Raw genomic sequence first — 13235 nt, forward strand, 5'->3', positions numbered from 1 at the left:
TATACTCTGTCTGTGCAAGACGTTAACATCGGAGCATTCTGAGGGAAAGGTACATGGGACTTCTCTTTGTTTCTTTGCAACCTCATGTGAATCTATAATTAAAAGAAGACTTAAAAAGAAAAGGAGCATAAGCCTTAGAATCAGTCAGACCTGGATTGAAGCAGCGTAACCTCTGTAAACCTCAGTTTTTCACCTGTAAAAATGGGAATAACAACAGTTACCTCCTCAAACTATTTTGAGCATCAAATGAAAATTTGAAAATTGCCAAACATTGTGTAATCGAAAAGTAACATATTTAAAAACCCGTAATATATGTAGGGAATATATGTTGCTTTGTAACAAACCCAGAGGGGTACCCTTTCCCCTACCTCACCAAAAATTAAATATCTGGCTGACTGAATAGTTCTGAAACTAGAGACCAGCAGATCATGGGCTCCCATGCACTTCACCAACAGTTTGGATCCATCATCAATTAATTCCTAATGTGTCCAAATATAGTCCCCCACGGGGACTCCACTGACCATTAAGGAGTCAGGCAGAAAGCAAGTCTTAGGTTTTCCTTCCTGGAGGCAGAAACACTGTGGGAATTAGAGTTCCTAGTAGACGTTTCCTAGAGCGACAAAGCTGCATTCTTCTATAATTTGTTTAGTCACCCTGCTGTATTTTGGGCAGATTAGGACATTGTCATTGCTGTTTCAAGGGAATTGTACTAGCACGTCTTCCAGAGTTAGGAAACAATCTGCAATTTGATAAGTCTTGATTAGCCATTTAAAAAAATAGAAATTTCTTTATAATTGTAATTAAATTTCACCTAACTTGACATCCATGAAGTCTGTGGAATCATTAGTGACATTTGAAAAAAAATTGTTTTTTAAAATGAGCATCACCCTACTCTTTTGCGTTGTGGGCTTCAGAGAATGTCATCTTTGAAGGTGAGGGCTGTATCCAGATCCAGCTCGGGAACTCATGCCATTGCCGTCGACTCATGATGTGATCTGAACTCACTTCGTATCTCTGTGACTTCCTTTGCCCATCTTAGATAACATATTGATGACCTGCACACTTTATAAAAATGCCATGGGAGTTGTAAGTCTGTGGAGGTTCTCATATATAAGAATTCAAATTAGAGTGAATTATTTCAGTAATCGTGAACAATAAAAGTAAGTGCTATTGTTTTATTTGTTGTAAAAAAAAGTACATATAATTAACATAAAGCACCTTTCCTCAGGGAAGACCTTGAAGTATTTAAGACAAAAGTTTTCCATAAGCTACATTTATTATTTACGCCTATTTACATATGGATAAAAATAGACAATGTAGGAGCAAAGGTGAGGATGGAAAATGTTGAGTAGAATCCATGAAGCTCTGACAACCAGACTTTCGGTTTCTTCCTTCTGCTGTTATTTAATTCAGACTCCAAGCCCGTCCTGCTAAGATGCCAGATCCCTTGTTTAGAGGGATCAGTAACAGGTAATATTAAACAGGCCCAAGTCCATTGCAGTCATCCTTAGGGGCTTCTGTTGTTTTTCCTTACATGTGTCTTTAATGAACGGCTTTCCACAACAACATATATGTTCATAGTCAAGATGGTAGAGGAAGCTGGGTAGGAACAAAGGCTGTCAGACTTCCTCATTGTGGCAAACAGAAGCGGGTCAGACATCTGCTTCTAAAGACCAAGGCTATGAGAAGCAGAGAGAGCGGAACCCATATATCGTGAACAGCATAAGTAGGAAGAAAGGGGATATATGCACTTAATCCCCAAATCCTAGACTCAGAAATTAATTTAGGATCAATAAATGTAATAATTAGTGTTTCCCAAAGTAGGCAGTACAACAGGGAAGGAAATCATCATTCTAAAAATACATAGGAAAACTAGTAAGAAAAGGTGGGTTAGAAAACAAGAAAAAAAAGGTTTAGATTCACTTCCGCATGGTTACTAAGAAGAGAACAAGGAGGCTGACCGACACCAAAAACATTCACTGCTGCTGGTGTTACGTGGCCACTGCCTAAGACAGACAGCCAGGATGAAGAACATGCGTCTGACTTGGGTGCCACTTCCAACCTCTTTTTGGCTTTCAGCCTAGACTCAAAGATGAAATAAAACTACAGCCAGTCTAGGAGAGCGAATCACAGCACTGTGATAAATGCCTCAAGAGGAAATGCTCACAGAAAAAAAAAAAAGCTGTAAACCAAAATCATTCATGATTGCTACTAGAGTCACTGATACTCACTACTTGCAACAAAATCATGGTATGATTTTCTCATCATCAGAGAACGCCTTTCCAAAAAGGACTTCTGTTTTCCGGATGGAGTGATCCTTCTTCTTACAGTTTGCAGGAATTTGGCAAAGGAATCGTAGCAAGGCTGCCGAGACCATGTGGCAGCTACGTGGCCTTGCCCTGGGTTGCCTGACATGATCTGGGAAAGCCCTGGGGGTGGAAAGGTGGAGATTCGCTGTAGTTGCTGGCAGAAGTGATGCAGGTACTTCCTGTCCTTCCCCCTTGCCAGCTGGAAGCTGAAAGCATGTCTTACAGGGGCTGCTTCCCCCCCCCCCCCCACATCACAGCCTCTTTGGAGCTGGAAAGAAGCCAGAGGTTGATGAGAATTCCTTTTTCCTGAATGAACCCTCAGGATGAAGGAAGCAGCTACTGGCTGTGAACGCCAATGAACAGTGTTCCTGGGCACCTATTGCAAAGTGTTTTAAAGTAACAGGCCTTTTAGGCTTCTGAGCAAACAGGCTCCTTCATAAAGATTTGCTGAAACAAACAGACAAACAAACAAAAGCCAAGGCTGGAAGGGAACCAAGAGGTGAAGGAAGGGTTGCTGACACTTACTGAGGGCCAGACATTGTGCCAAGTGCTATCAGGACCTGATGTCATCGCAAGTCCTTAGTACCTCGTGAGGAAGATGATGTGTGTCCTTTGTTTTATCCCTGATGCTGTTGAGACTCTGAGAAGTTAAGTGAGTTTCCCCAAGGGACATACAACTATTAATAGTACATGGTGGAACTGGAATTTGAAACTAGCCATTTACTTAATAGCAGTTTACTTATCTAGCTTAACCCATATAGCTGACTCCTTATTTAAGCTACCTAACTAGCAGTTTATTTAATCTCTCATACTCTACATTTCCTCTTCTACAAAATGGGGACAAAAAAAGTAACCTCACAGATGGCTGAGTAAGTAAGAAATACATGGAAAGCACCTAGCAGGATGCCTGATATCGAGCAGATTCTTAGTAATTTTAGTTTATTTTTAGTTTTTTACATTTTAGTTTCCATTTAGTCCTATGTTTATAAATAGCATGTTCTGTGTAAAAGATGAAAAGGAGCTGAAGGAAGGTCAGATTCAGGTCTTAAACTGAATAGTTTCTCCTTATCTCAAATATATACATTTTTGCCAAATGATAACAGATCAGGGCCAAATTCAGTTCCTTGTTTTCTCACTCCTTTGAATCCCACAAGCTTTCATTTACCTGTCTGATTCTCAACAAGCGAACTGCATGAGCTACAAGTACATTTCAGTATTCACCGTCTATGATGTTTGAAATCTAGTCATTCCTAGAGCTCATAAGAGATTCAGACAATCCACAAGATTCTTGGGGTAGCCCCCAACCAAGCTCTTTGAAGAATTTCTAGAATGAAGATTCTCAAGGCTTCTTATTGCTGCAGCCCTGAGAAGCTTATTAATAATGCATATTCTCAGGCTCCATCCTCAGAGATTCTGATTCAGGAAGTCTGGGGTAGGGAGGTACAAGGATCATGCTTTGGTCACATTGGCCTAGAGGCTATATTCATAGGCTACGAGGACTTGGGATAAAGGAGAACTCTATAAAGTGATTATGGATCTCTTAGGCTAACACAAAATCCAAAATTCAGGGGAGTGAGGGCATGATTATACTAATCTATGAGAAAGTATTTTCACTGAGGAAGCTAAAAAGAGAAAATAACAGTAGGAAGTCTGAAGAGGCATAGGCTACTCCGGGAATGGTTTGAGAAAGCTAGGAAGGTAGACCAAAGACAGGCTGCTGAAGACTTTAGCTGAGGGTTGTTGCCAGGGAGGGAGCCCATATTTTAGAAAGATAACTGGTACTACAATGAAGAGTAGATTAGACGAAGGCAGGTAGGCTGACCAGCTGCCCACAATCATCATGGCCTAGGTGAGACACTTCAGTGTTGAGAGCCCACTTCAGCAGTGGCCAAAAGGGAGATGGGCAGGGCTCATACCTATCACTCTAGATGTTCTCCCTAATGCCTGGAATACACTAGCCTGTAAGAGAAAGTTTGATGAATGAAGGAGTAGATCAAGGCAGAGAAGATAAGGAGGGAGACTTAATAAGGAGGGAAGACATTGAAAATACCTTTAAGGTTTCCATCTTGGATTCCTCATTGGATGAATCTGTTGGCCAACACAGAACACTCAGGAAGAACAGGAGAAAGTGAGGTCTTGTGAAGACTGAGTTCAGCATTTGTAGCATTTTATAAGCCTCTTAACAGCAACCCGTTTCCTCTGTTTCTGTTAGCTGGGCTAATTCTGCCCAGAGGCTGTAAAGTGAGGGAACTGATAGGCTTTGTGGTTATGTGGAAATCATTTTTGAACTACATTAGGGACCAAAGATAAGTCTAGTAAAGCACTTTTCAAAGTTGTGATTTTATTTATGAGTTAAGATTCACAGGCATATAAAAATTAAGTTACCTTGACATTTATGCATTGAGGTTAAAATCACATGAAATCAAATAACCTGAGAAAAGTCACAGTTTAAGGGGAATTTCTTTTTAATGTCCTTGACACATTTATTCTCATCACATTTTCTTGGTTTGGGAATAGAAGAAAGGTATCTTGTGACGTGTTTCTCACCTTCTGATAATTGATTCAGAACTATGGACGTGCAAATCATTGTTAAAACAATGTTGCAGTGCTTGCAGTTGTTTTAAGAAGATATTTCTCCCTACACAAAATATTATAGTGTTTAGAATATTAGTCCAATGTATAATAACCAGTAAAAACATTGAACTAATTACTAACAGTGCTAGCTGGGAAATTCAAGACTGTAGATAAAAGAGACACTGAAAAATTGTAAAATAGGCAAAGTTTGCATGTGGGACCTATCTTTCTCTAATTATTTCTCATTTCCATAAAGCCTCAGGACCACTCAGGCCTGTCTCCTCCCCAAAGAACTTCAGTCCATAAAATGTCCTAAAACTGTCCTCTCTTCTCCCCCTTGAAAGCCCCTTCCCAATGCAGGTGACCTGGACCAGAGCTAGTAGAAAATCTGAATGAGCTGATTCACAGCAAGATGTGAAAGATGAGTGGCTGATATCCCCTTAACCCTCCAAATACTTGCCATTTTAAAAAGGACTGCCCTATTAGCCAAATAAATCTTTAGGCAATGGCTTCTTTGGGCAGTGTCAAGAAAGAGTAGGAAAAGATGAGATGTGCTGGAAAGGGCCAGTGAGAAAGAGCAAACAGGGCAGACCAGCCAGCTAGGAATCCATTCTCAGGATAGATTCTCTCAGTGGTTCTTGTTTTTCAAAAGTTCGTCCTATTCTCCACATCAGAACCAACCAAATCTCAAAAGAGAGAGAGAGAGAGAAAGAAGAGAGAGAGAGAGAGAGAGAGAGAGAGAAAGGAAGGAAGGAAGGAAGGAAGGAAGGAAGGAAGGAAGGAAGGAAGGAAGGAAGGAAGGAAGAAAGAAAAGAAAGAAAAAAAGAAAAGGAAAAAGAGAGGGTTTCCCCCTCTCCCGCAGGAGTTCCAGCAATGGAGGGGGGGAAGCAGAGCCCGCCCTTCCTGAGGCTGGTGTTTTTCACTCTGGGATTGCATCTCTAAGACCACTGTGGACTGAAGTCAGAGGGTACTGCCCTCTGAATAGGTTGCCTTTCCTTTCTTTCCCACTATCCTCCCCTACTCCCCATCATTCTATACTTTCTCAGTGATTCTTACTTGTCATACCTCTTTGTTTATTTTCTCAGATTTTCATATTTAATTTACAATACCAGAAAATACTTACACACTTCTTGTAATGATCGCTCTTCATACTTTAAGTGGTTCAACCTTTTGTCTACCTTAACCTTTTCTCAGATTGAAGTCTAATAGCGTCTCCTTTTAAGAAATGTGATCATATAATAATACTTTCACCTTAAATTATCAAACATCATTGCTTTAAAAGAGTTGGAACTGAAATTGCTTTCCATGCATCCCTAAAAGCATAAAATCATTTAACTTCAGGGGACATTAATCCGATTCAGTTAAAATGTTGCTGTCTGTCATTTGAGGAAGAAAAAAATAGTAATCAATTGAAAATTATCTATCGATACTTTAAAGAATGTAGGACTTTTTAAAAGTTGATTGATACTCTTAAAAAGATATATTCTTCAGAGAAATTGAAATAACTTTTCTTTACAAAATTCCTTCAAGCTGGGCTGTTCTCTCAGTTTTGAAACATGTCTTTCTTCAAAATACAGGGGGAGCAAAACTTTTAGATTGTATGCTTGTTGAGAAAACACAGGAAGTCATGTGAAAGGAGCTCCTAGAGAACATGTATGTGGGTTGGTGTCACTTTGAAATGAGAGAGGCTGGGGTGGAGATGAGGTACAGGGGCCCAGAGCAGTTGCCAGCCTGCCTGCTTTCACCTCCACCCTTTTTCTTCAGAATGAAATGAACATAAAGGGGAAGGGGCTTTTCTACCTGACTGGCCTCTCAATAGGGTAGTTCATGAGTTGACTCCCTTTTAAAATACCAGTTGGCTGAGAAAATCCGCTCTTCAGGATACCCTAGGGACAGCTTCAAGTTAGGGTCACTGAAGGGAAACAGGATATGATTTCACAAGGACCTTGCTGCTCTGCCTTGAAAGGCATCACTTTATGATTCAGTGAGGCTCATAAGGAATCCCTAACAAAGAAACACAGCAGCAACTGGTGGGTTGGTCTGTGATCAATTTTCTTGGTCCATTATTTGAATAAAAGGACCAATATTTGAAAAAAGCAAGCATTTATTTGAATATGCTGTCTTCCTCCTAGAGCTTTCAGGAAGCTTTATTTGAATTTTTCCCAAAAGTACTCTGGCTACAGTTTAGCTTTTCATCTCAAAATCGGAAGCAATAACACTATGTTGGTATTTTGTATTAGAAGCAGAGTAATATTTCACAGCCAAATCACACATCTCCCTCATTTTACACAGAAGTAAATGGATGCTCAGGGAGATTAAGCAACTTGGGCAACATCTCCCAGCTAGTGAGAAATATGGGTCTATGTCATATGTGAGCAGGGAGGAATTGCCCAGCAATTACTGAAGGTCAGCATGCTGGGTACTTTACATACATTATATCCATTTTAATTCCCACAATGCAGATATTAAAGAGCCAGCTACAAATGCCATTGAGTCTTTTCTTTGTGTTAAGTATTTTAATACATAATCTCTCATCAACACAACAACCCTCTCATGTACATGTAATCAGATGTACATTATTTTATAGGTACAAAACTAAGGTGCAGAGAAGTCTTCCCAAGGCCACTTTTAAATAAAAAGGAAGCCAGGGATTCCCACCCAGGTCTGCCTCTCACATCTAAGTTTGTGTTCTTTTCACTCTCTAAGAAGCTTTCAAATTGCAGGTCACAATGGTGATAGTAAACTCAGTTTGGTGGGTTAACCAGCATTTAAAAATAAATGAAAAGAACGCAATGGGATAGTATAATAAAATTTAAAAAATAGAGTGTATCTAACCACTATGCTGTATACCTGAAACTAATGTAACTAATATTGAATGTCAGCTGTAATTGAAAAATAAAAATAGAGTATATCATATCAGTTTTTTGCATGTGAAAGATGACATGAGCGGAGCCATATTAAAATAGAGCCAGAGTAGCCATTTCAGAGGAACTGCCCTACACATCTTGTTTTCTTTATCTTCTCAACTGGACCAAACTGCCAACATTCCAAGAAGTCAGTAAGAATGAGAATATCCTGTTTGGGAGGACTGATGAAATTGGACTTTGCAATAATGAACCTAATCGCTAACCTAATCAATGAAGTTCAAATCTAACCTTATGCCTAGTTACTAAATCTCAAACCAATCTATGAAATACAAACCTTATCTAGCACGAAAGGACTTTTCTTTAATATAATTTACCTCATCTTCCTCCCTTTTCTCCATTAAAAACCCTAAGCTGCCCTCCTGCAATGGGTAGGGGACACTCTTTGGGCTTCTGCCTGTATCTGTATTCCTGAATTGCAATTCCCTTGACCCCAAATAAACACTTTATGTTCAATTATTGCCTCCTAGATTTTTAGGTTGAAAATGTCTGTCTATTGAAAAGTATGGAAAGAGAGAGAGAGAGAGAGAGAGAGAGAGAGAGAGAGAGAGAGAGAGAAAGAGAGAGAGTTAGAGAGCGTTTTCCCCAACACTTCCAAGCAATTAACTCAATTCTGACACTATCTACCTGAAGATAGCATTAGATTCCACAGGTTAAAAGCTCAGTCCTATAAGACTCCCCCCACCCCTTCAGACACCACCAGTCACAAGTCCAGGTTGTCATAGGTGCTTCTGACCCATCAGCTATAGATTAGATTCCCAGGACCCCCTCCTTGGGTTAGATTAATTTGCTAGAACAGCTCATAGAACTCAGAGAAACATTTTACTTACAAGATTACCAGTTTATTATAAAAAGGATATCATTCTCGGGAATGGCCAGATGGAAGAGATGCACAGGCCAAGGTATGTGGGAAGGGGAGTGGAATTTCCATGCTCTCTGAGCACGCCACGCTCCCCCAAGCTACACACATGCAGCAACCTGGAAGCTCTTTTGGGGGGTTTTTTATGAAAGTTTCATTACATCAGATGATTGCTTACACCATTGGCCACTGGTGATTGAACTCAATCTCCAGCCTCTCTCCCCTCCCTGTGAGAGAGTGGGTGGGGGTGGGGTGGGGGAAGGACCTGGAAGTTCCAACCCTTTAATTACATAGTTGGTTCCCCTGGTAACCAGTCCCCATCCTTAGGTCATTTCCAAAAGTCACATCATTAAAACAAACTCACCTGTGGTGGAAAGGGGTTGCTTATGAATATGAAGACATCTTTATGGCTCCTATCACTTATGAAATTCCAAGGGTTTTAGGAGCTCTGTGCTAGAAACAGGACAAAGACCAAGTATATATTTCGTATTATAAATCACAATATGTATGTGTGTTATGATGTACATGTTTTTCTTGTGGGTGTGGTCAGAATTTGAAAGCCACTGCACTAGAACACAACTTATTTGCCTACGCCATTGTTATACAGTATACAGGCATACCTCATTTTATTGCACTTCACAGATGTTCCATTTTTACACATTTAAGGCAAGAACCTCCACCAGCAAAAAAGAATATGACTTGCTTTATTTTGCTCCTCACTTTACTGTGGTGGTCAGGACCTGAACCCATGTCTCCGAGGTCTGCCTGTAGTTAAGAACCTCACTGCAGGTTTTTATTAAAGCCGTCCTCAGATCTGCTGTGGATCCTTCCCATCACAACTCAGTGGGACCGGTGTTATATTCCATCCAACCTGGTTGGCAGAAGACTCTCCTTCTAACCTGACACTAATGGTCTGACATGTGGTCACAGGAACAGGAGTTGACACAACCAAGGCCATGCCCAGGCATTTCCAAGCCCATGAGGGCATCTCATAGATGACAAAGTCTATAAATTAGAGGGATGTCAACACTCAGTGTAAAAGATGACAAAGTCTGTACCTACACCTTGAGTCATTGTTATTTTTCCATCACTAGGTTGTCATGAAATAAGAGACTCTACAATCCACCACATTAACAATAGATCAGTAGAGTTGGAAAGAGCACAATTCATTTTACAAGCAGTAGCAAGTTTCACGGTGAGAAGAGGTTTTGTATGTAAGAGTGGTTACTCTATCCGAAGGCCCTGTGTTACATGGTGGGGATCCAAAGATAAATAAGGCTGGGGCTCAAAGTTCAGCAGGCGTTTCAGGCACAATAACAGCAGAGGAGGAACTAGAAAGGGATGAATTATAACATTAACTGCCATAGTAATTAGTTCAACATTATCTAGAAAATGTGAAGAAACAGCTTTGGTAGTGTGGTGAAAATAACTAGATTGGTTTGAATTCCAAGGATTAGTATTTATTTCTGTATTAACTAAAATGAAAAAATATATTCTAGTCTCTAGTCAAATATACGTAGTAGAGGAAACTAAAAATTTAGTTTCTTATTGAAATGATATCCTACTTTAAAAGAAAAAATAGGGGCCGGCCCGGTGGCTCAGGCAGTTGGAGCTCTGTGCTACTATCTCCGAAGGCTGCAGCAGTTCGATTCCCACATGGGCCAGTGGGCTCTCAACCACAAGGTTGCTGGTTCAATTCTTCAAGTCCTGCAAGGGATGGTGGGCTGCGCACCCTGCAACTAAGATTGAACATGGCACCTTGACCTGAGTTGCCTCCCGGGTGGCTCAGTTGGTTGGAGCACAGGCTCTCAATGACAAGGTTGCCAGTTCGATTCCTCGAGTCCCACAAGGGATGGTGGGCTGCTCCCCCTGCAACTGGCAATGGCAACTGGACTGGAGCTGAGCTGCGCCCTCCACAACTAAGACTGAAAGGACAACAACTTGAAGCTGAACAGCACCCTCCACAACTAAGATTGAAAGGACAACAACTTGACTTGGAAAAAAGTCCTGAAGTACTCACTGTTCCCCAATAAAGTCCTGTTCCCCTTCCCCAATAAAATCTAACATATATATATATATGTATAATATATGTATATAAACTTGGAAAGTAAGATTTCCCTTGCATGTTAGAGCTGAATTAGCAGTTAGTGTCCCAAATACTCCTTAATGTGTTAACTTGCTTTCTGGATCTGATGCCAGATTTGGGAAGACATCTACGAAAAAGATCAAAGACCCACAATTTTCTTTCACCAGCTGAACATTTTTGAATTGCTGTCTCTGGTTAGCATTGTGGGTAATAAAGCTTACTGAGACTGCTTCCTGTTAATCTTAATCCAGGGAGAGGACTCTTCCTACTCTGCCAACACACTGAGAAGCAGGTCCGTCTCACCTATTTTGCAAGACTTCCCATCTGTTCCTCAGTCTGGGGAAAGCTCATCTTTCAACTTCCAGCGCTAATTTACAAGGAATCTTTATGTTTACTCATTAAACTTTTCCCTAACAATACTTCCGCAAGAGGGTACTTTCTAAATCTATCTTCCCTTTTTTTGAGAATGTAAAATCACTCATTTAAATAGCGCCTAGCAAGCAGGAAGAACTCAAATGCTGGTTAATTATCTACTTGTTCATTCTTAGGTAATACTTTTACAATGTTCTCGTCGCTATCAATGTTATACAAATTCACTTCCTTGTTAAAATGCTATTTTCTTGAAAGCAAACTTTCAAAAAAGAGGCAAGTAGGAGTGTTGCCTCTTTTTGAAAACTAAATGCTTACTTATGTGCTGAAAAAGAGCCACAGCCTTATTGCAGTAGATAGTGTGATTGGGTTCGCCTTCAAGGGGGTGGGGGGAAATCAAGGCAGAGGTTCAGTGAACTTGCCCAAGGTCTCAGAGCTGGCATGTAGTGGGCCAGGCCCTCTGACCAGCTGGCTTTGAGCCTGCACCGGTGGCACTTTGCACTTCCTAAGGAACCAACTGCTTTAGGAGGTGGTGTGATAGAACAGACTTGTGATTACTAGCCTGTGAAAGTGGACTCCAGGCTTATCTCTGCCTCTAGCTCTTTCTGGCCTCAGGCAGGTTGCAACTTCTCTAGACCTTGATTTCTTGAGAGAGAGAGAGGGAGAGAGAGAGAGAGAGAGAGAGAGAGAGAGAGAGAGAGAGAGAGAGAGAGAGAGAGACAGGCAGGGGGAGAGGGAGAGAAAAGAGATATTTTGTCAAATTTGTCAAATGATCTCTTTATCTTTTAGCTCAAGCTCTGAATCTTTTCTATGAATCATGGTGCCGGGAGGGGAAGGGAATAATGTTAATGACCCATCATTAAGGAAAAAGGATACCTGCTTTCGAGAATGAGGTTTTGATGTTCCTAAAGGAAGCCTGAAGGGCCAACTGTAACAGATCCACAGCGTGGCTGGGGAAAACCCAAGAAAGAAAAGATGAGAAACAGAATATGATGCTCATCTAGAGAATTAAAAACAAAACCAATACCAAACCAAAACACTGGAGGAAAGAGAGAGAAAGATTTAGAGCTCCTCCACAGAAAATACACTCTTCTTACCAAAATTTCTTTTACGTCAGAATGAAGAAATACTTGAAAGCAGGCTTGGTGGGGAGAATGCTGAGCTGGAGCAGCTAGACAGTCCAGAAAATCTTTCCCCCATCAGGTAAGATTGCAGATTCCTTTATAGAAGTCGTTTTAACTCCTTAGGGAGCGGTGGGGGGTGGAGGGTAGAGTATCCTATCCTCAATTTTAAATCTCATCACTTATCTTTCCCAGATAAAATCACATATTTATTCTATATACTAACCTTCACTTATATACCTGAGAACAAAACTCATGGATCTCAAAAAAAGCAACAAGCAAGAACTGACAATGACATCCTATAAACCAAGTTTCCAAGGATACTCAGTTTTTTTAAAAAAAATGAATTTTCAGGAAAATAGTAAATGTAAACTATTGTTGATACTAATTATTGGTTTAAAAGCATTTAAAGGCAATAGGTTCCCAAAAGACACAATTTATACAAATTTAAAATTATTTTTGGCCTACAGGAAGGTGTCTGCAATGCATGTAAATGTTTAACAGTTCAGTTGCAAAGACCTAAGGCGTAAGGGGAAATTCATTTTTCTAAAAAAATCTCTATATTTAGAATTCCCATCACTACCTTTGTATCTCTGTTCTAGCACTCATCACATTGGTTCTACTTACACCATCTGACTTATTGTCCTTTAAGTTGCTTTTATTCCTGGGGTCTGTCATGTTTAGCTTTTAGCAGGCCTCCCAAAAAATGCCTGTGGAATGAACAAACATCTTTAATCTTTAAGAATACTTCATATTCTTTCACTTTAAAGTGTACTGAAGGAAACATATGGGCTCTTACTGATTGAAAATATCTTTGAATTATAGTAAATAACCCAATTCAGTGTATCTGAAAGTGTGTTTAGTTGGGTTGTCTCTGAAAAGCAGTACTTAGCAATGTGTTCTGCTGTTTTCCTCGAGTGACGGTATATATTTTGCGTCTTTTCTATTACTACAATCCATACTTATTTCTATAATTGTAATTTTACTTTTAGA

The 13235-nt window shown here is 40.2% G+C and overlaps 1 protein-coding gene across 5 annotated transcripts in view; it reads left to right on the forward strand.

Moving 5' to 3' along the window:
- Positions 1 to 13235, forward strand: part of MCF2L2 (MCF.2 cell line derived transforming sequence-like 2) — a 213038-nt gene that overhangs the window by 113455 nt on the left and 86348 nt on the right. For all 5 annotated transcript variants that reach the window (XR_013995248.1, XM_081078213.1, XM_081078216.1 and 2 more), the window contains one exon: positions 12239 to 12324. Coding sequence is in view for 4 of the 5 variants with exons in the window: in XM_081078213.1 (XP_080934339.1) it covers positions 12239 to 12324 (86 nt within the window). In the remaining variant the exon portion in view is untranslated. The remainder of the gene's footprint in view (positions 1 to 12238; positions 12325 to 13235) is intronic.

Source organism: Rhinolophus hipposideros (assembly GCF_964194185.1).
Source record: "Rhinolophus hipposideros genome assembly, chromosome: 2".
NCBI classification, from domain to species: domain Eukaryota; kingdom Metazoa; phylum Chordata; class Mammalia; order Chiroptera; family Rhinolophidae; genus Rhinolophus; species Rhinolophus hipposideros.